General features: G+C 40.1%; 1 protein-coding gene across 1 annotated transcript in view; it reads left to right on the top strand.

Moving 5' to 3' along the window:
- Positions 1-26,459, top strand: part of NCK2 (NCK adaptor protein 2) — a 73,746-nt gene extending 47,287 nt beyond the window's left edge. The window contains exons 3-4 of the mRNA XM_060233781.1: positions 11,923-12,644; positions 24,095-26,459. Of these exons, the coding sequence (XP_060089764.1) occupies positions 11,923-12,644; positions 24,095-24,289 (917 nt within the window). The 3' untranslated portion in view covers positions 24,290-26,459. The remainder of the gene's footprint in view (positions 1-11,922; positions 12,645-24,094) is intronic.
- The last annotated feature ends 1,123 nt before the right edge of the window (positions 26,460-27,582 follow it).

Raw genomic sequence — 27,582 nt, 5'->3', positions numbered from 1 at the left:
CCAGGCTCTCTCAATCACAGCAGAACTACTGAGCCAAGCCTCTCTTCCTTAAATTGGCTGAGACTCTTCCCCCTCCTGGGCCCCTGGGGAAGGAAGGAAAGAGCCAGAGCTTCCTTTGCGCAGTTCCCTGGATCCCTTGGGAGAGATACAAAGAAAGCACCTTTAAGATGAACCAGTGATAATGTTTTAAGCATGTTTTAATTTTTTTTAAATCTTTAATTGTGTTTATAAAGTTTATATCTCTGTCTCCTGGCATTACATTTTAGGACACACATGGCCCAGCCTGACAACGTCTCATTTATGTCAGATTCAGTCCTCATAACAAATGAGTTCGACACCCCTGTCTAAGTAAACAAACAAACAAAAGTTAGCATTATGGACCACCGCCTTGTTCAGGTCTTTAAGGTGTGAATCATTCAATATACACAGTCACTCACCCCTTTGTATTGTCAGCTTTACTTTACTGAGCGAAGGTTCTTCAAAGTGGCAAAGCTCAAATAGTTCAAAGGCTTGGGTATCACCTCTCCTAGTATACTATGCTAAAAGCATGGTTAAATGCAAATCCCAAAGCTTAGTGTAATCACAATTGCAAACAGCTGGATCTAAGCTGAGCATTCTTAAAGGGACAGTATCCCATATTGTATTAAACTGATTTAACACACACACACACACACACACATATAGATATATTTACATAAAAGGAGATAAGTCAAAGCTAACATTTAAACCTTTTGGCTAGAGGGTTCCTAATTCGTATATCTATGTCTGTCTTTGCAATGTATGATAAAAATACCGTTTACATTGTACTAGCATCTTAGAACACAGAGTGCACTATTTTGTTACGTTTTGTGATGCAGAAGGAAGCAAGAGAGAGGAAGCAGGTGATAGTCAGTTGCTGGGGAGGGGCTGATAGGAGCCTCTAGGGCAGGGTGGCCAACAGTAGCTCTCCAGATGTTTTTTTGCCTACAACTCCCATCAGCCCCAGCCATTGGCCATGCTGGCTGGGGCTGATGGGAGTTGTAGGCAAAAAACATCTGGAGAGCTACCGTTGGCCACCCCTGCTCTAGGGGCCTCATTTGGCCCCCAGGCTACATGTTTGATTCCCCTGTTTTAGGCTAGCTATTTTATTGTATTTTCAAATAAAACTATTTTCTTTATAGAACATTTTTAAGACAACTACAAAACTATTTAGACTATCCACAATTGGTAGGAAGATGTTTCCTTGAAAGGGCAAGTCGTACAAATGCAAGATAATATTAGCCATGTAACAGAACGGCTAGAATGTGTTGGTCTGGGATCTAGGGAGACTCACCTTCAAATGGAAGCCTGTTGGTTGGCTTTCCAGCAACACACTCTCAGCCGAATCTACTTTACTTAGTTTTTTTGAGGATAAAATGAAAGAGAGGGGAACAATGTAAGCTGTTTTGGGTCCCTATTGGGCAGAAAGGTGAGATATGCATGAAATACATAAATAAACCTGTGCAAGTTCAGTTGCCAAATGTTGTGCTGTAGACCGGTATCTTCCATGCTTCAGTACAGCAACACATCTTAGCGTGGGGTCATCATAAGTCACTAGATCTGTTAAAATGTGGTCAACTTGCTCTAGTCTCAAACTTCATAGTAGGAGAGACCAGAGAAGATGTGCACCATGATTGTGCTCCCCAGGGTACCAAAGAAACAAGTTTGAGGGACTCCTGTACCTTTTTTTTATGACCACAAACTTAGTAAACCTGCTTTTCCTGTTGTAACTTCCAGGCAAAAATAATCCCATCTCCATTTCTGCCCTTTAAACTGCATTGGAGTTGGAGTATGAGGTTGGGCAGCTACTAAAATAAAAAAAAGGTAAAGGTAGTCCCCTGTGCAAGCACCAGTCATTTTCGACTCTGGGGTTCACAACATTTTCACGGCAGACTTTTTATGGGGTGGTTTGCCATTGCCTTCACCAGTCATCTACACTTTCCCTCCAGCAAGCTGGGTACTCATTTGACCGACCTTGGAAAGATGGAAGGCTGAGTCAACCTGAAGCCTGCTTCCTCTGGGATCGAACTCAGGTCGTGAGCAGAGGGCTCCGACTGCAGTACTGCTGCTTTACCACTCTGTGCCACGGGGCTCTTAGCTACTAAAATAGGCTCTAGAAATTATATTTGAGGTCTGTTATCTAGGATGCAGAAGTAAGTGTTGCTCTTGCCAAGCAGCAGAATGACTCATGGTTACTGCAGTTAGCCATCAGCTAAGTGCCAGTAACTATCAGATTTTCTTAGCTTTTGTCAACTTTTCTCCGCTTTTGGTATTCTTTTTTTTTTTTTAAGGATGACTTATTTAAAAAGTAGTTGAATTTAACTAGCTGAAAGATTATTTATTTACTGTATTCATGGCCCATCTTTCTTGCTGAGAATATGAGCAGGATTACATAGCAGTTAAATATGAGCCAGTGTGGTGTAGTTAATAAAAGAGTGTCAGACTAATACCTGGGATACCCAGGTTTGACCTTGGCCTAGTCACACTGTCTCAGCCTAGTCTACCTTGCAGGGTTGTCGTGAGGATTAAATGGAGGAGAGGAGAATGATGTAAGTTATTTTGGCTCCCCACTGGGGAGAAAGGCGGGGAATGGAATAAATAGTATGAGACATCCAATGAACAGTAGTAGTAGTACAGAAATTAGAAACAGTGCAGGGAAGTATCAGATGTCATAAGCAATGTGAAAAATGGAATTAGAAAAATAGAAACCATGCATAAGATTGCACATTAGGGACAAGCACAAACTAGCCTGGTACATGGTTTGCAAACCAGGGGCTCGGGAGAACGTGTCTCCCATGATCTGCCCATGAGCCTCCATGAGAGGGTTTGTGCAGGCTCTGAAGGCATTTGAATACCTTTGGAGCTTACTTCCTAGTCTGGCAGCCCAACCAGAAGTGAGCTCCAAAAGTATTTAAATTCATTCAGAGACCACCACGAGCCACCATTGGCATTTAAGTGCTTTTGGAGCTCACTTCCAGGCTGGGCCACCCAACCAGAAGTGAGTTCTTTGGAGCCCGCCCCTTGGTCAGGCAGGCCTGACTGAACTTCGAGAGTGAGCTCAGTCTAGTCAAACTGCTGGACTCGACTGAGCTCCTGGAGTGAGCACCAAAGAGCTCACTCTTGGAGCTCAGTTGGGCCAACCCAGAAGTGGGCTCTGAAGGCATTTACATGTCTTCAGGGCTTACTTCCGGGTTGTGTTACAGCCATGTCCCCAACCAGGCATTTAAATACCTTTGGAGCTCACTTCTGGTGGGGTTGCTGCTTCACAAACTTCCTGAAGAACTGGTTTGTGCAATGGAGAAGTTTGTGGTTCATGAGAACTGCGATGCTCCATTTTTCTGGTTCATGCTGACCCCAGTATACATATAATAAAGCGCAATAGACTATAATCCATATTCCCTTTGCAAAAGTGCCATCCATTCTGTTGCACTGCAGCCTTTACTCTCTTTATAGAAATGCGTTCCTGATGTAATAATAATGCCTCTTGCTCCTTATCTGTTGTTTTCAAATTCAAAACAAGCAATTCTATTTACGGGATGTAACATAATAAACTGCTAAATACTGAGCACCATTTATATGATAACTTATTCTTTGAAGGCTTTTTAAGCAGCTTCAGGATATTTTTTCTTAAATTCTATCCATCCAGCTGCAAAATAAAATGACAAATGTACTATGAATATGGCCACCATTTCCCCTTAAAACCCTCAGTTTATTTCCTTTTCAGGTTTAGTTGTCACAGTTAATATAACACAGTAGCCCTAACAATTATACAGGTTTTGGCCTGTAGTTCCAGAGTATTATAAAAGCTATCCAAAAAAATTTAAGTACGAAAGGGAGGGAGGAGTCTTGAGGGAGGAAATAGCCTATGCACTTTTTTATTTGCTTATTTATTTATAGATTTACACCCTGCCCCTCCCTGGGTCCAGGGCTCATGGTGGTTCACAACATCCAATAAAACTACCTATAAATAAACATTAAGCATACCTACAAAAACATTACATTACAATCTATAAAGCAGCACCGAAGCTCGGGCATCAGAGTAAAAATATAATAATTTGACACCCAGTGACTAACACCCCAGACTGCTGTCCAGGAAAACAAAACAGCAGCACTGCTAATAAGTGGTAGAATACTGGCCTTGACTGTCTTCACCGGTAAGCCTGGTGGAACAACTCTGTCTTAGAGTCCCTACGGAATCTAGAAAGATTCCGCAGGGCCTGGATGTCATCTGGCAGAGAGTTCCACCAGGCAGAAGCCCCAACAGATAAAGCTCTTGCCCTAGTTGAGGAAAGTTGAACCACTAGTGGACCAGGTGGCAGCAGCAGATGGTGTAAAGAAGAACAAAGTGTTCTTGGGGGTGGGGGAGACATATAGGGAGAGGTGGACCCATAGGTACAAATGTAGCAGGCAGTTTAGGGCCTTAAAAGTAAGAAGAACTTTGAACTTGTGAATGTGTGGGGGTGGCCTTTGTGAGCACCCTGGTCAGAGATGCAAATTGCAAGTGCCTGTGGTATTGTTGCACAGTCCAGGCTACCCAGTACCAAAGTGGATACATTTTTTGTCTGTATTGCAGTGGTGTTCCATGTCCAGAGCTTTGCTTCATTCTATAGATAGAACTAACACATGTTCGGTTTGAGAAAATAAAAAGGTGTACTTTCATAGGGAGGTTTAAAGGTTTAAACTATTGACCCCAAGTTGTGGCAACAGCTTTTGTTTCTCCCCTCTCCTTTGCCCGGCTGTGTATCATGCTACAGATCTTTACCTGGAGTTTCTAAAAATGGAAACTGCTCATATCTGTGTAGTTGTGTAACATACACAAGACCTGGAGAATACAAAAAACCCCTCAAAAATATCTTTTTAAAAGCATCCTTCTTTTTCATACTGAAATCAAGAGGCTTAATTTTGGCTAGACTGCCATTAAGTTAAAAGCCTCCTTGCTTTATTTTGGCTCAATAGATAGTGCCATTAAGTTAAAACCTCCTTTTCTCTATGAAAGATTGAATGGGTCAAAAATGTATTTATAATGCTTGTCCTCAGAGGCCATGTGTTGGATCTGTGTTTGTTTAAATATTTAGACTCTTGTCACCTTAACAGCATGATTGTTGATTTGATAAAACCATCCGGACACTTGTCAACCATTTGAAGTTCTGAGCTCTTCATCTTAAGTGAGTGATCTTGTTTCATGCTGTATGTCTGCAGTACAGAAAAATCCTTCATTTAATTGCAGAAGTCTATATTTTGTTGTACCAACAACTTAGTATATGCCTCATGAGTAAATTTAAGTTGGGAAATTTGACTGAAATTGATTCCTCCTCCTATTCAAACATGGAACAGAAATAGTTAAATATATTTCTAAAATAGTGAAGGATTGATATGAAGCTCTACAGTACTTTCAAAATGTTTGTCACCTATAGTCTGAGCCCTTGGATTACCAGTGACTAGGAAAAAGAAAAAGATACATACTGTGTGGAGTTTTGGAAAGTCTGTAGTTCCTCAAACATTTGGGGAACTCTTAAAAATAAGAATATGTTCAGTTATTACATAGCCTGGTATAAACTTAATATGTGTTTAACAATATGATGACCAAACAATGAAAGTCACCTTCAAACTCACCTGTCATCAGTATAGAATGTATGCAGGTAAAGTAAAGTGTGAATGAACAGGACAGTTACCAGATTCAACATTGTCCTTTCACCTGGGGAAGGTGAGAAGTTTAAAGTGCTATAATGAGAACTCATCAGTAAAACCTACGAATATGCAAAAACATGTGAAGGCTTGGTAAGTTTGAGCTTCCTACATATAAACTTGCTTCCTCTGCAAACTGAGGATTGAAAACTATAATTAGAAAATGGCACATTAGTCTACAAAAACAGGCTTTTAAAAATCTGCTTCTGTAATCCGTGGAATGGAAGTTCACATGTTCTCCCTCGCCCCTCCCTTACAGGGATTAGATTTATGTTGCCATGCAGCAGTAGTGCTTTGGAAACAGTAAAGCCACATACCTTTTGCTCTGCTGCCTCCTGGAGCTCAGGATCATATTTTCTCTGTCTTGAATTTGACATTGTCACATGGCTTTTTTGTTGGCACCCAGCTACCCTGCACCAGGAGATGGAAAGGAGCTCCTGTCATTGCCAGGCAGCTAGAACAACAGAAGCCTTAATTGCTGATCTTTTTATATGTATTCTCTGTACAGCACCATAGAGGCGAATAACTGAAAGGCAGGGTGTAACTGTTTAAAACAAGTAAATAAGTTTTGCCTATCTGTAAAATCTATTCCCTGCTGGGCTTTTTTGTTTGTTTTTTCTCAGGAAAGTTTGTTTCCAGTTTTTAAAACTATTAGTTACATACTTTATGATTTATAAGTAAAGAAATTACGTATTTCCTTTGCATGACCAGCAGTCCTTTTTAAAGGTCAGGCTACATGGAATAAATGAGATGGGTCAGGGGTGTGAACGCAGAGATTTGATAGGTATGCATTTAGGTATAAGAAATGTATGCTATGTAGTGTCCTGCCAACATTGAGTTTGTTTTCTATTCACATATTCTTGGAAGGGACATTTGAAATATTATGCATTGACTTGCAAGTTTGGAAGAAAGAAGAATTTGTCCTACTGAGCAATGTTCCCTCTAAGCTGCAGAGTCTTGTGAGCAAAAATTCTACTTTGTGAGCTGCTGGCATTAAAGTTGTGAGCTACTGCATAAATTAGTGTGCTCTGGGGTCATCCTTCCTGAGCTAAGACAAAAATGTGTGCGTTGGAGGCCAAAAATCTGTGAGCTAGCTCACACTAACTCAGCTTTGAAAGAACACTGCTTCTGAGGCATATTCAAGATGTGGTAGGCAAGAGTATTTATTAATGCATCATTTTATTCACTTTTTAGCACAATTTGAGGTTTGCCTGCTTGTTAGTTCTGGGGAATGGTACCACTGTGTCTTCAAAACTGTTCTTAAAACCTGAATTACTAAGAGACGTATTCAAATGTATTATTTCATTGTAGATTACTGCTTTTGTATAGTTACAGTGCGTTGTTGAAGGTTGTTTTTTGTTTCAGAGCAAAAAAGATGTTGCAGATAGTGTTCAGGAGCGCTCTTTCATTGTATTTGAAGCTTCCTCAGTGTTCCAGAAGAGACCTAGAAATAGTTTGTCTTCTATGAATTTTCATTGGTGGCAATTGTTACTTATAATAAAGGCCGTCTATATTTTTTACTTCTCTGCATGAAGATTAATTAATGCTTGAGGGTATTGTTTAAACAAGGATGTATAAACAGTTGACTCCCAATTGTTCTTTCTAACTAAACTAGACAGACATAAGGACCGCTTTCCTGTACAAACCTACCTGCTCCCTCCAGTCATCCCCGGAGACTGTGCTTTGTTTGCTCTCACCATCTGAGACTAGACAGGTGGCAACCTGAGAAAGGGCCTGTTCTGTTGTGGCACCAAAACTTTAGAACTCCCTATCCAAGGAGATTAATCTGTCTCCATTTGCAGGGCCAGATCTAGGGGAGGCAGAGGGGGGTGCTTGCCCCGGACGCTGATGAAGGGGGGGGGGTGGTGGCAAATTGTGTATAGAGTCCATTGTATTCTATGGGACAATAAGATAGAATGGCCCGTAAGGGGGCGTCATTTTTTAATTTTGCCCCCCCCCCCTCAAAAAACATGTAGATCCGGTTTTGTTCATTTGTCAGTGTTCTTTGCTAGGAGGTAAAAAAGGCAAAAAAGAAAATAAAAAGAAAGGAGGCTTTTTTGCCATCTTCTGGGCATTTAGTAAGGGTCACTGATGGTGTTGGGGAGGGGGTGGTATTTGTGAATTTCCTGCATCGTGCGGTGGGTTGGACTAGATGACCCTTGAAGTCCTGTCCAACTATGATTCAATATTTCCTTTAATTTACTGAGGAGAGCAGTTCACATACTGAGCATAATATAACTGCTGTAATATGAAAATGGGAAATGCAAAACCCTGTGTAGCTCCAGATTGCTGCTGAGTGGGACTTCCTGTGTTAATGAGTGGCCACTCATGTGCACAGTTTAGAAGGAATACTTGTTTATGTGGTTTTGATTGAATTTCATAATTTTAACTATATTTTAATTGTTTAAACGGGTTTTTATGTTCACCGCATTATGGACCTTGATTGGTTGGAATGGTGGCATAAAAATGTTTTGAATTAAATAGTAATACAGTAAGGAATTTTGCCTTATATTTCATACCTTGAATCATATTTGTAGAAGACCCTAATGAGGATATGTGAAAAATACAATATAAATTGTAATATGATTTTAGAAATCTGTGTTTAGTGATATGAACATAATTAAAATGTGTGTTAATCATGTGGATGTCTCAATAATATTAAACATTATGTTAAATATAGCTATTATTTATAATCTAGAGCCGAAATGGTACTTAGTTCTGTTGTGGTTGTGGCATAACACCTGAGTTCATAGAAGTCTGTTGCTTGAAACATCTGGGCTCTCTTCCTCAAAACACAACAAAAGATCACTTACAGTTAATCTCCCTAAGGATCATTTGCATAAATATGATTACAGACATGGTTAACTGGAGACATATAGGAAACAGGAAGCAGAAGTCATTTGTACTATTTCACTGAATGGTTCCAAGTAAAAAGGAGGAAAGTAATTTTGAGGCAGTGTTACATGGGTGAAAAATCTCTCTTCCTCTGTCATCACGGGTCCTGCAGCTATACCTAATAAGGAATCCCTAAAAGATATTATGTATACAAGCCCTCCAAAAACACTCATTATTTGTCAGTCATTTTGTTAGTCTTTGATAAACCTTCGCAAATAATGTCAATGTGGGGTTTTGGTATACTTCTGCATAGGGCGGATAAGCTCAGAATTTCCCAGCAATTAAAATAAAACTGTACTCATTCACAGTTTCTAAGTGTTCTTGTATTTCTTGATGGGAATTTTTGTTACCCCTCCAGAATGGCCAGTGATTTAAATAGATTCTGGGACTTGTTCTTAAATAATTATCCTGTAATACTACTGAAGAAAATGGTGGAATCTAGGATTAAGCTCCATGCGGTAGCTGGCAATCTCGTGCTGTTACAACTGCTCTCCAGACAATAGAGATCAGTTTTCTTGGAGAAAATGTCTGCTTTGCAAGGTAGACTCAATAGCACTATTCCCCTCCCCTTCCTGAACCCCACCCCCTTAGGCTCCACCCTCAAAATCTCCAGAAATTTCCCATCCCAGAGCTGGCAACCCTAGTGGAATCTATGATTTGAAAAGAGCCATTCATTGACAGACTTTTACTGGCTTCTTAATCATATAATAGCAGCACTGTTTCCTGTGTCTGTATCACACAGTATAGTCACAGCTTTATCAACTGGCATCTAGGTGGAATTGGGGTTGCCTGTTAGTTAAACAAGCCAGCTAAGAAAGTCTTATCAGGCTGCACTCGAGTCAAGCCGCACTTGCCTGACTAGCTCAGCTGCTGTTCATGTGACTGACTTGGGTGGTTCCTGGTATGTCATTTAATGTACCTTTCTGGTTAACCGAGTGGCAGCTAACAAAAGTTTTTGTTGTACCATAACTTGCCTTTGCTTTGTCAAGGTGCATGTTCACTAGTTAGGAGGAATGCCTAGTTGGCTCACTTAGTTGAGGGGGAAGAGGCATTATTACATTTTGATCATATCAGTACAGTCTGAGAAGAATCCTCAAATTTCTTCCCCCTATGTATTATTTCAATTTCCATTTTGCCAGTGGTTCTTTTTTTAAATTCTGTTGAGATGATATTTTGCAGTCAGCATATTAAGCTGCCCAAGACTAGCATTTTAAGTTTTAACTGTTTGGTACATAATTAAGCAGTGATGTAGTCAAACAAGCCACGATGGTATCTGTAATCATACAGGTTTATATGTATATATAAATAAAATTTCTGTTTTAAGATTTTTTAAAACATTCTTTAAGTAATGGAGTTTCTTTGTTGTACTCCTCATGATCCTTCAGTCTTTTCATATTACAGTAATTGCCTTTATGTTAGGCAACTTTATAGGATCCTGTATCATAGAAAACTGTTGCATTTTCTTCATCTGTGATGTCTGCTGTTATGCTTAGTGAGTGTTGAATAGTGTCCGGCATTTTGTTTGAGTTAGATTTCCACCCCCCCCCCCGTACAATAAGAACCCCAGGCTGCAAAGTAAGTTTGAATTCTTCTTGTTTCCAGATTGAACTTGAACATGAAATACAGTATTAGTCAGATAGATTGGACTTGAAATACCATTTTAGATTTGTGAATCTTTGTGTTGATTGTGGTGGAAAGTGCTGTCAAGCGCTGCTGATTTATGGCGACCCTATAGGGTTTTCAAGGGAAGAGAATCATAGAGTTGGAAGGGACCTCTAGGGTCATCTAGTCCAACCCCCTGCACAATGCAGGAAACTCACAAACACCTCCCCCCTAAATTCACAGGATCTTCATTGCTGTCAGATGGCCATCTAGCCTCTGTTTAAAAACCTCCAAGGAAGGAGAGCCCACCACCTCCCGAGGAAGCATGTTCCACTGAGGAATTGCTCTAAGAGAGGTTGCCTATCTCTGCATTACAACTCTGGACTTCCTTGGTGATCTCCCATCCAAGTACTAACCAGGACCAGCATTGCTTACCTTTCAGATATGATAAGTTTGAGCTAGCCTGGACTATCCAAATCAGAACTTAGTAAACAGGATTGCAGATCTGAGAATACAGTAATGAATGGAGATTATATATGAGTTAGTGGGAATTATTTCTTATTCTGTGAAACGGTAGTGGAGTCAAAATTAAAGGTCATTTACATTTACATCTGTGGGTGCTAACAACTGAATGTATACCTCAGTAATTTATTGCATGTTTTGGAAAGTATTGTGCTTCATAGTGTTGCATTCCAGTGTTCTTGGTAATTGTGCTGGCACAGTAAAAGATTGTGAGGGCATCTTTATCTCTTAAGTGAAAAATGTGGTATGGTATTCCCGCTACTGACTCCCAAGAAGAACTGGGCAATGCTGATGATAATATGTTATAGTTCAAATCTCACTTTTTAATTAGACATTGATAGATTGCATAAATTTATCAGAATGCAGCTGATTTGAAACTGATGTGCTCATCTTTACTGTAAAATTTCTAGTAAAATGTAAAATAATAGCTGTATATACATGTTAAGGAAGTTATACTTCTGCTTTTTTGGAAGTGCCATATTTTTTTGCATTCTGACTTCAATGCGGCTTTGTATAATGAGTAAATATTCCCACATGCTGAGGGGTGGCAATAGAGGAAGAGAAGATAATGGTGGGATTTCATCCAGTTCCTGCTGCATCTCTTCTGTGCTATGCCACATTTTGTTCTGGAGGGTGCCCTGGCCTTTGACCAGGCCTTTGCTGGTGTGGGGAGCTACACAGGAGACTGTTGGAAGGAAGAAGGAGAGATGGAGATATGCTTCTAATAACTCTTATTTGTAATAGCTTCAATCCAGTTTATATTTGTTAGCGGGAATGATTTCTTATTCTGTGAAAATGGTAGTGGAATCAGAATTAAAGGACAATTTACATTTTAAGAGATGTTATTCCTAGAACATGGCCCAATGTGTAATGAATTATAAAAACAGAATTTGCTTTGACACCCTGCCTGTCTTTCTCTCTGTGTTCTGTCTGTTGTGATTATGTAAAAAAAAAAAAACACACCGTAAGCGCATAGCAGAGCTTTTATATAGTAGTTACCCTTCTGAAATGAAGAAGCTTCTTAAAATGTTAACATGTTCATTTTTCCTGACAGCTTTCCGGGCATTGTACCTCCTTTCGTCTTTGTCTTAATTGTTTTCTTGACAGATACAGGAAGCAGTTGGAGGATTTTCCAGCTCTGTACTTGATCAGATATATTTCTTGAATGTTCATTAGATTTCTTTTTTTTTTTTTTAACAGGTTTGGGTAAAACAAAAAGGAAGACGAGTGCTCGAGATGCTTCTCCAACTCCTAGCACTGATGCAGAGTACCCATCTAATGGTAGCAGTGCTGATCGGATTTATGATCTGAACATCCCAGCCTATGTTAAATTTGCCTACATGGCAGAGAGGGAGGATGAATTGTCCCTTGTGAAAGGATCTCGAGTCATTGTTATGGAAAAATGCAGTGATGGCTGGTGGAGAGGGAGCTACAATGGGCAGATTGGCTGGTTTCCTTCAAACTATGTAGTAGAAGAAGTTGAAGAAGCAACTGCTGATTCACCAAGTTTTCTGAGTTTAAGGAAAGGAGCATCCATGAGTAATGGCCAGACCATGAAAGTGCTTCACGTTGTTCAGACACTGTATCCATTTAGTTCCGTCACAGAAGAAGAGCTCAACTTTGAGAAAGGTGAAACCATGGAAGTCATAGAGAAACCTGAAAATGACCCAGAATGGTGGAAATGTAAAAATTCTCGAGGGCAAATTGGTCTTGTTCCCAAAAACTATGTAGTAATAGTAAGTGATGGTCCTACCATTAATGCTTCCCATCCACCTCAGATAAGCTACACGGGGCCCTCTACTACAGGACGGTTTGCTGGAAGAGAGTGGTATTATGGGAATGTTACTCGGCATCAGGCTGAATGTGCTCTGAACGAAAGAGGAGTGGAAGGGGACTTCCTTGTCAGAGACAGTGAATCTTCGGTAAGTTGGCCTCACTTTGAAATCTGAAACGTTCCAAAGTGCTTGATTTTTGTTTTTGCACTTCATCCTATGGGGTTTATTATACTGCAGATATTCCCCTGTGAAGAAGAGAAAGTCTTTAGAGGATTAGAGCTATATGTTATGCTAACACAGATCACCTTCATCCGTTGCTTGATAATGCAGCTTTCTTTAGAGATGAACAGAACAAATATTACCTAGATAGACTTGACTAACACGCAATACAAGATTGTAATCTGATGCTTGTGCATAATCCTTGGGTTCTGCTTTGTCTGCTGTAATACCCTCTCTACCTTCCTTCCCATTTTGACACTAAATTGGTATATAGAAACCACCATAATTGGCTGGTTTGGTTCTAAAGGAAAGCTGTGGCTTGTTTAGAGGGAGGAATGCAGCAGCACAGGACGAGTGGTTGCACTGTCAGCTTCTTCATGCATCACCAAATCATGGCTGGGTTTGCATCTTAATGGGGGGCAGTGGTGGAAGTTCAGATCAATTCCATTTTATATCTCTAACATACCATTATTTGTGGGGATGGATGTCTTAATTTGAAAAGAGGATTTCCTGTGAATATAAATTCAGTATTCATTATTAATGACCATAATGAATATTTCACTATAGGTTCTGTTTGTGTTGATGGCATCTGCACTAATAATAAAGTATTACATTAAAATGTTTAATTTAGTGCAATTATAAATGAATAGAACATCCTTGGTGTATTTCTGTGCTTGCTTTCTTATTTTTTCTTCTTCTAATAACGCTGTTTTTAAAAAATTCAACCTTGGACACATGAAATTGCAGAGTACATTCTAAATTTGAGTAGACTGTGCCAGAAAAATTGGTGCCTTTGCTTCTGGCTCTTTTATATTCATATAGCTCCAAAGAAACAGTTACATTATTTGCTGGGGAGAAAACAAAGGCTCCATTCCTATGCATATCTAGCTGGCACTGGTTGCAATGAAGTCCAAAGCTTGTATAGGAATGCAGCCTGGATACTCTTGAGACAGGTTTAAGCCCAAGCAGTTATTGCAGCAGCAGCTGTCATGGTATGCAGTTGACTAACCACTGTTAGATGGGCTTGCTGTCTGTCTGCGTCCTGTGGGTGCCTCACTAGGGCTCTCCACAGCTGCCATAATTACCACCAAATTAAATACTAAAATGTTTGTCCAATTTAAATCTTTACATCCTATCCTTGCTTATTTCATTATTATATATATATATATATATATATATATATATATATATATATATATATATATATATATATATTAAAAACAACTTCTAATCACTACTTGTTATTATGAGCTTATGTGATCTTCTGCCCTCCTCAGAGTCCCTACTACCCTTCACAACCTCTGTCAGGGTTATAGGTAGGTTGGGAAGTCACAATTTGCTACCCATCTTTCCTCTTTCCAAATACAGAGCAAGCACCGCCAACCCTTTCATGCACCAGTTTTGCCTTCTCCCTCACCAGACAGGGTAGCCCATTCCCCTTAAGAGAACATAAGAGAAGCCATGTTGGACCAGGCCAGTGGCCCATCTAGTCCAACACTCTATCACACAGTGGCCAAAAAACCAGGTACCATCAGGAGGTCCACCAGTTGGGCCAGGACACTAGAAGCCCTCCCACTGTTGCCCCCCCCCCCAAGCACCAAGAATACAGAGCATCACTGCCCCAGGCAGAGTTCCATCAATACACTGTGGCTAATAGTCACTGATGGACTTCTGCTCCATATGTTTATCCCATCTCCTCTTGTAGCCATCTGTGCCCTTTAACAATCACCCATCAATCAGACACTGCACAGAGCTTTTGGGGTTGTGGCTCAGATACCTGTTTCATTGACTGCCACCATTTATTCATATAGGCCAAGGTCTTAGTTTGCATTTGCATGTGTGGGTCATAAGCATCCACTCCACAGGGTTTAACTTTTGTTTATGGTTTAAGCACAACACTGGAGTGAATCAAGTAGACAATTACAAAGTCTGTTCACACTGGAACTTTTGAACCATAGCTCTATTCAGGCATTTGGGATCCTTTGTTACAAATTGACCTTTATTTCAAATGGTTTCTCAGTCCACATCAAGCTGCTGTATTTCGATAGGCTGGCTCAAGCTTACTGCTTCTTCCCTCAGCCAGTTCTTACTCCGGCTGAACTAACAGCTGTTTAACTGTGAGCCTTTGACCAACACTCTGTCAGCTCACATCGGTTGCTCTTATGGAGAGGCAGAACCTAATCTGTCCATCACAGCTTACCCATCAGCTATAAGACTTCAGAAGCAGGGTATGGCAGTCTGGCCATAAGAACCTATCTCACACCTTTCCCTCATCCCCAAGAGAAAGTCAAAATGGGAATGTAAACATGACTGCTACCAGTGAGCCAGTTCATTCTGTCTGCCCTCTTGTTAGCCCCTTTTTCAGAGCGATCAACAGTGTAGTCCAGGCCACTAGTTTGTTAGCTTGTACAAATGGACCTGTGACTTAGGCTTGGAGCTACTGATTTTTTTTAAGTTAGTAGCTGATAACTTTTTGCTTGTGAAACAACTTGTTTCGATTACTGGTCTTTTTGTTTTGTGTGTGTGCGCTATTCCGATGCAATTCCTAAAATAAGATGGTTGGGGGTGGGTTGTATTTTTAAAATCATCGTATGGTGGGATAGCTGTATGTATTTTAGGATGTGTTTTGGCCTGGGCATTTGTTCTTGAATATTAAACTGTGAGCAGCTGCACTCACCTTACTGGTCTTCTTTGTGATTCATAAAGCAGGTGTATGAGCAAGAGATATAATCTTTTTCCTTTGGCCTACAGGAGAATAGATAGGCATTTCAACAGCCCTTGATGTCTGTTTGTGAGCATGTTGTGATAACTTATGGGTCATCCTAACTCTACCTGCCCCTTCGGTTGTGTTGTTGTTTTTCTCTATCCCAGCAGGGATAATAATTATATGCTTACAATACACTTTGTATGCGTATTGTATATTTACATTTACAATACACTTTGCATGTGTTCCTACATCCTTGAAAAGCACATGTGAATTATTGGAGTCAGTATGGAATGAGACTGAGCAAATAGCGACTATTGATGTAAGGCAATCCTGGTGAGGTGATGGCTGAGATAAGATTTGTATATCCCTGTTTCCAGATCATGCCTCATGCACAATAACAGCTCTCAGTAAAAGCTTTCTTAGGAAGCTAGAAGAGTATCGGTGTGGCAGTACATTCTCCCTACCTAATCTCTGCCAGCATCTCAAACTAGTTCAGCACTGCAGCAAACTATCTTCCAACCAAATTTCAGAACAAAAGGCTGGCAGGAACCCTGCAGTGATTCCAAGGGCCCAAACTTGCTTTACAGGCATATTGTGGATTCTAGAAACTGCTTACAAAGTGTTGCTACCCATGGCTTCTTCATTACCTCAACTGACTAGTAATATTGTTCTTTACATGTTCAACCTGACAACCAACCATAGTTTGGCCCTGTGTGTGAATAATTTTTTAATGAACGATGCAGTATCCAAAGTTTGAAGATGCTATATACTGCACGAGCCAGGAATAACATGCTGCTTTGAGACAATCATGTTCCTTAGGGATATAATTGGACGCTGAAGTTTCATATTTTTCTGTGGCTTAGAATCACTTATATTGAAAGGAATATATCACTAACATTGTACAAAAGTTCATGTGATCATTGTTGATTGGAATTCAGCTTTTGTAGATGTCCTTCATAACTGAGTGGATAAAATTCGAGTGTGTCATATCCAGTGTCTTGGATATTCTGTAATAGCACTGACCAGGAAATGATGAGTCCACCTATTTTGGATAGAGTTAACCTCCTCCAGAGCGTATGTATGTAGTTTAGAATGCTGATGAACATTCAGGTTTCAGCTGTGACATACAGTGCCTTTAACCAACAGTAAGAGTCACCAGTTGTATTCCTTTGTAAACTGGAATCTGGCCATGAGTTATCCATGCTCTGATTACGTTGACACCTGATTATTGCCATGCATTCTATGTGGGGCTGTCTTTAAAAGCTTCATTTGGTGCAAAATGGGTTGGAGAGTCTGCTTACTAATAACCGCATTAAATGCATCTCAGCTGAAAGAAATGGGACTAACTGCTGACTTGTTTCAAGCAAAATGCAAAATGCTGCTGTGTACTTTTAAATGGGACTGGGTGCCTTAAGGGGTATCCTTCCATATGAACCTTACTGAACATTAGGATCAGGATGTGAGGTCTGGTTGAGTATGCTATGGGTGGCCATGAGAGAAAAGGTCTTAGTCTGTGGAATGCCTTCCCTATTACTATGTTTCTGGCATCCTCTTTGCCAGATTAAAATGTTTTTCCTCTCTTGAGCTTCTACTTTTACATGTAAATAGTTCTCTTCCTGATTGTGACTATTTCAATTAATTGATCATCATTTTACTTCTGCAAAAAAACAGATGTTCATAACTATGTTGCTAAAATATTTCATTTTATTTTCCTTAAACTACTCATTTCATATCTGTTTTTCTATTGCGTGACTTTTTTTGTTGCTGTTCTTTATTTTAATATTTTACTACTGAGTTTGTTTTCAGTTGATTGGACATGTTTGACTCCTTTATTGTTCATATCCTTTAGAACCTTATACTTAAATAATGATTTGGTAGAATACCTTGTCTGCAAAATGAAACAGAACCATCTTGCTTGAGTTCTGGACAGCTCATAGATTGCTTAAGGGAAAGACTTTGGAGAGGAGAAAGCTGCCATTTCCAAATTGTGTCCTGCTACCACGATCCTTTATGGGCCTTTACTTTGTATATATTAATACCTATTTAACCAAAAGGCAGAGAAGAAAAATAGAGGGTCAGAGCAAATTCACATACAAACTTTGGTTATATATAAGGCAGCAAAACATTTCATATATAATGGAAGGGTATCTTCCTCTTGGGTAGACAGGGGAGTCTTAAAATTTTCCACTATTGATCTGTGTTAGACGATTCATTGGAGTAACCAAACTTAAATTTAGCTGAAATCACAGTAATTGATAAAAAGAGGGAAATTTGCTTAATCCAACATACTTTGTTCTGCACTAGCATTACAAGACATTAATTGGAAGTTTATACAAAAAAATACAGTGGCACACTTGCTGCCACTCAGGTCTAGATATGAGTAGTTCACCATGATGAATCCAACCTTGAGAGTTTGTTTTTAAAAAATACTAATTCCAGTCATTTGCTATGAATCCATCTGTGCTATTTATTCTAGTGTATCTTTATTAGAAATGCTTCTGCCTCAACAGAAGAGCCCCGTGGCACAGAGTGGTTAAAGCTGCAGTACTGCAGTCTGAGCTCTGTGCTTATGATCTGAGTTTGATCCCTGCAGAAGCTGGGTTCAGATAGGTGGCTCAAGGTTGACTCAGCCTTCCATCCTTCCAAGTTTGGTAAAATGAGTACCCAGCTTGCGGGGGAGAAAAGTGTAGATGACTGGGGAAGGCAATGGCAGACCACCCTGTAAAAAGTCTTCCGCGAAACGTCATGATGCGACTTCACCCCAGAGTCGGAAACGAGTGGTACTTGCACAGGGGACTACCTGCCTCCACATGCACAATTTGGTATCTGTTATTCACCTACCGTAGGCCCACATCTGATTCTCCCCTTCATACCCTTTAAAATATGTAGGTAATAGTTTTGTTGTATGTGACCATTGGCCATTACAATATAAAATTGCAGTGTTAAAATTTACATTCAAAAAATCATAGTTAAAAATCAGATCTTCAGGTTAGATTTAAAATATGTATGCTGAAACTAAAATTTGTGAATGCCATCATGCCAACTGTTACTATTTTTTCAAGGTTTTTCTGTTTGGGGAGTGTTAAGACTGCATATTTGTAATGGTTGGAAGTAGGATCAAGAGACATTTTTGAACATGGACAGCATGACTACTGTGATCATAAGATTTTGTCCACATCAGATTTCTGCAGTACACATGAAGCAGAACATTTTAATCTGTAAATTATTCCTTTTATTGCTGTGCCAATACACTATCTTTACACAAGTTTTCTTAATATCATTGTGGATGATGTGGGTCAGTATTACTATGCCTACAGGGCACTGACCCTTAACAAATAACTAGCATAGACATACCCTTAAAATGTCCATGAGCAGTGTGTGAAACTCCAGGGGCTGAAGCATGGGAAAGATTGCGTGCAAAGCCATCCAACAGCTATGTCCAGTGGGAAAAGGGGCAGAAATATCTGCCAAGAGCTGAAACAAAAAAAGGGGGGGGAATAGAAACAAAATACAAAAATAAACACTCTTGGAACAAAATCAAGGAGTACAGCAGGGAACAGTTTCAGACTGCCTTTTTATTTTCCATGTAGTATATAGGACGACTGTTTTGAAAGAGTGAATGTTAAGCTTTAATATAAATATTTGCATTGAGAAAGAATAGGAAGTGATAATGCCAGTAACATTTTCTGTGTCACCTAATTCTTGTGTTGCTTAAAATACAAACTCAGGAGGAGAACAGGAGCCTTGCCCCTCCCCCCTTTTTTGCAACAGCTATTTTTTACATCCTTGAGTTTAATTATGTCTCTGTCAGAGGATCAAAATGTTTTGATATGTGATAGTAGAGTAGCTTTAACTTTACATGCAATCTTAATAGGTAAATATTGGAGCTGGAAAATTATTAATGTCAGGTCAAGAGTAGAAACTGTCTTAAGTACACAACGATTGATAGATGATGATTATCATCATTCTAAATGATTGGTTGCACGGACCTTGCTTGTGTCCTACCCATGTCCATCTCCTCTGTGAGCTGTCTGCTCTTTGCCTAGAATATCTGCCCCCACAAGTAATAGACTTCTGTTTCTGTAGACCACCTTATACTTTTTTTAGACCTTCTTATACTGCTTTGGTACTGGTTCATGTTCAGTCATTAAGAAATTGTGTTGCCCCCCCCCAGTGGTGAATGTTTTGCATAGTCCCTATACAGTTTTATTGAAATTCCAATTACAGAATTTGATGCAAAAAAAAAAAAGATTTAAGCTCAAGTATTTCTAATTCATTTTTTCATCATTAATCATTTAATCATTAATTAAATGAAGAAAATTAAAAACTTTCGATGTGTCAGTAGCAGTCCTTGTTATTTCATTTTTAGAAAGCCAAAAACACCAAAAGATCTTCCATGGTTGCCGACTTCTTGCTCTGTAGCCAGATCTCTCCTAATTGCCCCAGTCATTCATCTAGTGCATTCTTTAAGTGTGTGGCTCAGATTACACGAATAAAGAAGAATTATTTGGTATTATGGTTAATGTCCTCAGTGTTATTTCTAGGACTTGCAGTCTTAAATGTCCTCATTTCTAGCAGGTGTGGGGAAAAGAGCCAGATATATGTAGGCCAAGTAGAAACTTAGGAACATGGGTTGGAAGTAGAAGACTTAAGTGTCTTGGATAGGCAGCCAGGGCTGGAGGGTCTAAATCACTAGAATTACCAGATTGTCTGGATAGCCTGATGGAAAGCCCCACCCATGGAATGAGTTATCCAAAATAATTGCTGGTAAACATTGCCACTATCTTTTAATAAGGAGCTATATATATTGTTCTATGCATTGTTATGAAATGAAGAGTTCATCTCTTCATTGGTACTGCAATAAAACCTCAATCACCGTAGATGTTAGCAGTGAGGAATATGCTATTTAATACCATCCCCTTTTTATTTAGAGGGAAATGCTATTTAATATCATCCCTATTTTATTTAGAATGTTTGTGTGCAACATCTTCAGAGCTCTGCTTGGAGGTGGCTTACAGTAATAAAAAAAAACTCCATAGTATTGGGCAAAATTATTGAGAGGGCAGTAGCGTTACAATTGCAGAGTTTTCTGGATGATGCTTCCGTCCTAGATCCTCACCAGTCCGGCTTTTGTCCGGGTCATGGGATGGAGACAGTGCTGGTCGCCCTGGTGGATGACCTCCAGCGGCATCTGGATCGAGGCGGCTCGGCGGTGCTACTGTTGTTAGACCTATCAGCTGTGTTCGATACAGTTGACCATCAGTTACTGACCTGCCACCTTGCTGACACGGGGATTCAGGGGTTGGCCTTGCAATGGCTTTCCTCTTTCCTTGACGGTCGGGGACAAAGGGTGGCGATTGGGGGAGAACTGTCCCAGAGGCAGCCACTTAATTGTGGGGTGCCACAGGAGGCGGTGCTCTCCCTGATGTTGTTTAACATCTACATGTGCCCCCTTTCCCAGATTGCCCGGAGGTATGGGCTGGGTTGTCACAAATATGCTGATGACACCCAGCTCTATCTACTGATGGACAGCCGGCCTAGCTGCGTCCCAGAAAATCTGGACCTGGCATTGCAAGCCGTGGCAGAATGGCTCAGGCTGAGTAGGTTGAAGTTGAATCCAGCGAAGACAGAGGTCCTTTGCCTAAGCTGTGGTGGCCCGGGAAGGGAAATCCCCCTACCAGCTTTTGACGGTGCACCACGAGCTTGGGGGTGCTACTGGAGCCTTCCTTGTCAATGGAGGCCTAGATAGCCACTGCTAAATCCGCCTTTATTCATCTCAGGTGGGTGAGGCAGTTGACTCCCTTCCTGGAGCGCGATGACCTGGCAACAGTGATCCATGCAATGGTCACCTCGAGGCTGGACTAATGTAATGCCCTCTACATAGGGCTGCCCCTGTGCCGAACCCAGAAACTGCAGCTAGTGCAGAACGTGGCAGCCAGGCTGCTATTGGGGTTCCCTAAGTGGGAGCACATTCAGCTGAGGCTGCGGGAACTGCACTGGCTGCCAGTTGTGTACCAGATTCATTACAAGGTGCTTGTTATTATCTTTAAAGCTCTATATGGCCGAGGACCTGCCTACCTTAGGGACCGTCTCTCCCCATATGAGAGTACTGAAATCTGGTTTGCAAAATCTATTGACAATCCCTGGGCCAAAGGAGGCCAAACTGAAAGCTACAAGAGAAAGGACCTTTTCAATCACAGCTCCCCACTGGTGGAACCAATTACCAGAAGAGGTGTGGGCCCTGCGGAGCCTTGCCCAGTTCCGCAGGGGTTGCAAGACTACCCTCTTTCAGCTGGCTTTTTCTTAATGTGGAACCTATTGTACCGTCGTCAAGAAAAATTGTAAGATGAGTAACACCGAGACTGTAGCACCAAACTAATTTGCTGGGATTGAATTTGATGGTTTTAATTAGATGGTTTTAATGTAATAGTATATTTCAGTGAATTGTAATATGTTGTGTAAATAGTTGCTTTTATTATTGTAATGCTTGTATTTTATGTTATACTATGTGAGCCACCCTGAGCCTGCTTTGGCGGGGAGGGCAGGATACAAATTAAATATTATTATTGTTGTTATTATTATTATTATTAATCAATAGCTGTTAGATATCAGCAGCATAAAAACTATCCATAAAACAGAAGCAGGTCATTAAAAACTGATCAGATAAAACCCATAATTAAAAGCCTGGGTAGAAAAGTATATTTTAGCCTGCCACCTAAAAGAAAGTAAAGTAGGCAACAAGCAAGCCTCAAGGGGGAGGATGTTCCAGATGGCAAGATGCCATCACATAAAATGCTATGGCTGTGGTAGCCACTAAGTTCTCTGAAGGCGGAGGGGCACAGAGCGGGGCTTGACATGCAGATCTTTTCTTATCTTCTTTTGATACTTTTGTGTTTGTGTGTGTGTGTGTGCGCGCATGCACACCCAGAAGTCATATGACTCTGATGACTGACCCCTACTGGGGTATGGAGGATATTCAAGGAGGTGACTGAATAAAGCCTGCTTCTGACTCCTGTTGTTCCAATGAGATCTCTCATCCAAGTACTTGCCAGAGTCAACCCTGCTTAGCTTCTGAGTTCTGGTGAGATCGGGCTTGCCTGGGCTATCCAGGTCAGGGTGACATGAAGATCTTAACTGGCAGGCTGGATAGTATGGAAGTAAACATCCCTTCAGTTACTGTGCCCCCCCCCACAAGCTGTTTGGAGCCTTAAAGGTAAGAATCGGCATTTTGAATTGTGCCCAGTATCAGAAAAGTAACCAGTACAGACCTTTCAGCAGGGCAAGCTGAAGATCAGAAGACAAAGACGAGCAAGTATTTATATCCTGCTTTTCTCTACCTTAAGGAGTCTCAGAATGGCTTATAATCCCCGTCCCTTCCTCTCTTCACAGCAGGTCCCTTGTGAGGTAACTGGGGCTGAGAGAGCTCTGACAGAACTGTGACTGACTGTCTCAAAGTCACCCAGCTGGCTTCCTATGGAGGAGGAGTGGGCAATCAAGCCCCATTCTCTAGATTAGGGTCTGCTGTTCTTAATTGCTACACCATGTTGATATTCTGTCCAGTTCCCCCATATTAGCTACTCAGTTCTTTGGCAACAGTGAACTCTTGGCAATCTACATCCAACCTAACAAATTGAAAGAGAAAACAGATCCATTTGACTGATGTTTAAAATTCATTCATATAGCCGGAGCTCCTGAACTGGCCATCAATGAATAGACTGTCTTCAGACGAAAAAGTGATTGTGGGAAATTAAAAAACAAAACAAAAAAGAATAAAAGAACCACATAGAAAGCATATTTGATTTTTAAGGGGGGAGCATGATTGTTATAAAATGCAGTGACTAATGTATGACATTCCTCAGTTATTCTGTCTGCAAAGCACTTCACAGTGAACGGGGCTTTTAATTTACAAAAATTATTTAATTATTTGCTTCATTTTGTGACAGCTTTTTCCCCAGTGGGCCCTGTAGTGGCTTACATAATTTCTCCATTTTCACCTCACAACAACCCTGGGAGGTTGGCTAGGATGAGTGAAAGGGAATGGCTCAGCAGGCTTCCATAGCTGAGTGGGGACTTGAACCTGGTTCTTCTCAGATCCTAGTCCAACCTCTAGGCACTCCCTCACACTGGCTCTCAAATGCTGAACGGCGAAAATAAACCATATATTTGAAAACATTAATCTCTCATGAAGCTGGTCTCATAGCAAAGTAAACGGCAGACAAACGTCAAATACCATGATAGGGAAGTAATTTGATTCTGCAGATGTGTGTCCTGCTCTTAAAAGTCAAATAAGATCCACTCTTAAAAACCTCAGCATGTATTGAAAGGTGCTTCTTTGTCAGGACAAAGCAAGAAATGCCCTCTTGTGGCCACTGCTTAAAAGAACATTGCTGGTATAATACTTCTGTCCCTTCTGCATGTGATGAGGAGCAGTGCGCATCTTTGTACAATTCCAGTGTTCTGATTTGTATTCATAGTGTGATTGTGTATAGCTGTATATAGTGCTTCTGACAAGCTTTTGCTTAATTGCACATACTTACCATGTTGCTAGTCATTTGTTGCTTTGAAGCAGTGAGGGGATCCAGAACCATAACTAAATTAATTCATAGCAGACTTAAAATTGCATGTTTGCCTATTACTGTATTTAAATGTCTTCTTCCCTTTCTATTCACAGCCCAGTGACTTTTCAGTATCTCTAAAGGCATCAGGGAAGAACAAACATTTCAAAGTGCAGTTGGTGGACAATGTCTATTGCATTGGGCAGCGTCGCTTTAATACTATGGATGAGTTGGTGGAACACTACAAAAAAGCTCCCATCTTCACCAGTGAACATGGGGAAAAGTTATACCTTGTCAAAGCACTTCAGTGACATTGAAGATGGACTAGGCCTGCCGGGCCTCTTCTAACTTACAAGCCTTAGGTCCTACATTCACTTTTATAGAGCAGAGCAATCGACACCAGTCTGGAACAGTCTTCAAAGAATGACCTCTTTCTAAAGTATTTTGCTTGGTTGGTTATATTCTCTATTCCATTCCTCCACCCCACCCCCCTTTTTTCCCGTTTTGTCTTTTAAAACTTCAGTTGTTTCATGTTCCCTCAGGTTGAAAATTTCACTTAAATGGCCCATTGCAAGCACTCATTTTCCTCCCTGGTTTCTAAACTCTCCTCCTCCGTATACGTTTACATAGTTAGCTCACATAAATGAGGGGTGTTCTCAATTCAAAGCAGTGTTAAATTGTTCGGATAGCTCACGCTGGCAGAACGCTAGCAGAACTCATCATTAAGAGACTTTGGGCACAGTTTGAATGCACTGAACCTGCAGCTAATTAAGTGAAATATAGTAGACATTAACAGTTGTGGCTGTGAGTTCTGTAGCTATTTTGCTTACCAAGTAGTATATTCCAGAAATTCCTAGTTTCTAGAAGCACTCTTTACACTCTTTTCTCAACTATTACATTGCCTCCTTGACTCTTTGTGAAGAGTACACTAATTAAAGCATTTTGTAATAGTACTTCTTAAACTACTACGGTAAGATTGTAGTAAAAGAAAACTATCTAGCGTATTTTGACATGTAAATGCAACAGATGTTTCATTGAAAGTTGATTACTTAGAGAATCATTGAATTGTAATGGTTGAATGTTTTGGTAATCTCCAACCAAATGTGCCATCCACATAATGCTTTTCTCTTCTTGCCCTTCTGCTTGTTTGAATTAAACAATTATGTATTTAATTCTTAAAGTAATATGTATCTGTAGCTGATTGACACTAATAAACATAACTAATTATAGGTAGGTGGGGCTTCCAACACATACATGCATTTGTATAATATATATATACATATATATATATATATATTTGCAATTCCAGGGGGAAAAAATTCAGGGTACAAAAATGTGGAATGATTGGTAATAAGACACACAGAATGTTATATGAAGAAAATGCATTTTCTCTTTCTTTACTTTTAATCTTTATGGTTTTTAAATATAGTCTTGATGGCACATTCCTGAAAATCGAGAGAAGGACCTTTGATCCCAGAATCTTGCATACCCAGTTTTTTGGATATTGTAATAAAAAAAAAGGTATCATGTGAAGATGGAGTATTGAATTTATGTTTGGATAAACATGATGAATTCCCCCATGTGTGGAGGACAGAACTTGAATGATTGATCAGTCTGTTGAAAAGCGCAATATGTTCTGTGGTGTTCCTAATTTTGTTTACTGTAATTTGCAATATCATAAGTTATTCGTAGAATCTACGACATACCCTGTGACTAGAAGCTTTGTTTCAAAATGCACATCACTGAGATCTAACGCTGCACTAAGTTTGCGGTTTCAGCAACCTCCCTGCTTGCATTGCTGTCTACTCTAAAGACCCTATCACCATAGTAGACTTGGCAGTTCTTTAACTCATCTCAGCACATGCTATTGGAAGCAGCCTCTATACTACTCAAGCAATATTTTGAGAGCAAGATACTTATTCCTCCTGTATTTACTTTGCTGTGAGTCCATTCACTGGAGCAGCAATCATTTGCCGCCTGGTGTAGAGTACCTTATTTAAAGCTATTTAGGTGATGCTTGTTTGTTTTGAAGCACATTCCTTGGCTTAGAATTGCTCTGTAGCAGATGGGTTGTGGCTTACAGCCTCATTTTGTGGTGCTTAAATCTAACTATGTGGACACAGTTTACTTTATGTGCCATATCTCTAAATGTGTTCAATCACCAACTGCCAGGAACAAAGAAATCTTAAAGGCAAATCAGGAAGTTGTCCCTTTATTATGGCATCCTGCCTGTCAAAAGCTGGCAGACACTCAAGACTTAGTAGGCAAGAGATAATTTTTTTGTCCACAGGGCAAGTTTTATCTCAGCTTCCAGCATTTAACCAGTAGCTTACATCCTATATGCATAAAAGCTTTAATTAAAATGAGTTTGGTCATATGATTGTGGATGATTTCATCCATGAATGTCTAGTATATTTTTAATCATGTTAAGCTCATGGCCTTAGTATGGTGACAGATACTCAGGAGAAATCATTCATTTTTAATCTCTTAATTTAAAATTGTTTTGCTTTTAAAGTTTATTGTTGTTTTTATTGTATATTTTCTGTGGTATAAACATTTGATGCATTGGGGGGGTGTTTCTGTTTCCTTATGCTTATTTCTCACAACTTGAACAGTCTCAGTAACATCTCTGATTTTGCAGAACTGGGGTACAATCTACCCAAACATTTTCCTGCACTAGCTCTATTGAAATTCATTTCAACAGTTATTATGCATTAAATGTTCTCAAAACTTTGCCCAGTGTTTTTAAGGTTCCTTTACATGCTGGGAAGTCCAATTTGACAAAGTTGAAAAGGTTGCATTTTTTTTTAAATATAGTGGACCTTATATTCCCTATTGCTTTCTACCTAGGTATAATATAAAGTGGATTGCTTTTATTGTTAAAATGTGTTGATTGAGCTCTTCACAGAGAGCAATTAGTAGCTTAATTTATCACACCTCAAAGACAAATAAAAATAGCTCAAATTATTCTTTCCAGTGGGTACCAGATTGCATTTGTGAACCATGAATTCAGTCAAGTCCCATGTTCAGCAAACTAAATATCCCTCCCATTTCTGGTTTGGATGCTGTACTTCTGCTTGCATAGTTCTGTTCACTGATGCAGAGCACTGTATTCTGGTGGTAGCCACTTGCCACTGGTGTCCTCATACTGCTCTGTTTCTACACTCAGGATTTGGTAGGAGAGCATTCTTGGGGTTCTGTGTAATTTGGAGAAAGCCAGCTCTTTTCCATCAGAGAAGTAGGTGGAACAAGATAGACTTCAGAGGCTGGCCTGCTTTTGGAAAAAAAGGAAGTGTGAGGGGGCTGCCATGAATGCCTTAAACTAACCTATCTTCAGCAGCTGCCTCTTCCTTAATGCAGCAGTTGCGTTTTTGGAGACTGGAAGACTGTCCCTTCCATAAGAGGTGATGGAACAGACAAGGAATGCTACATCACTATAGGGAGAAGCACTTCCTGTTCCTTTTCCCTGCATTGTGACAGCACCAGAAGCCTTCCTCATCCTAGTTGGTAGAAGGGAATTCTTCTTCCACATGTCAGTTATACAAATTAACTTCGTTGCATGGAGTTGTTTTTTATTTCACTTCTAAAACACAAGCTTAGCAAA

Source organism: Heteronotia binoei, chromosome 3 (genome assembly GCF_032191835.1).
Source record: "Heteronotia binoei isolate CCM8104 ecotype False Entrance Well chromosome 3, APGP_CSIRO_Hbin_v1, whole genome shotgun sequence".
NCBI lineage: Eukaryota > Metazoa > Chordata > Lepidosauria > Squamata > Gekkonidae > Heteronotia > Heteronotia binoei.
The sequence above is the reverse complement of the archived record's forward strand: the minus strand, read 5'-3'. Positions and strand labels throughout refer to the sequence as shown.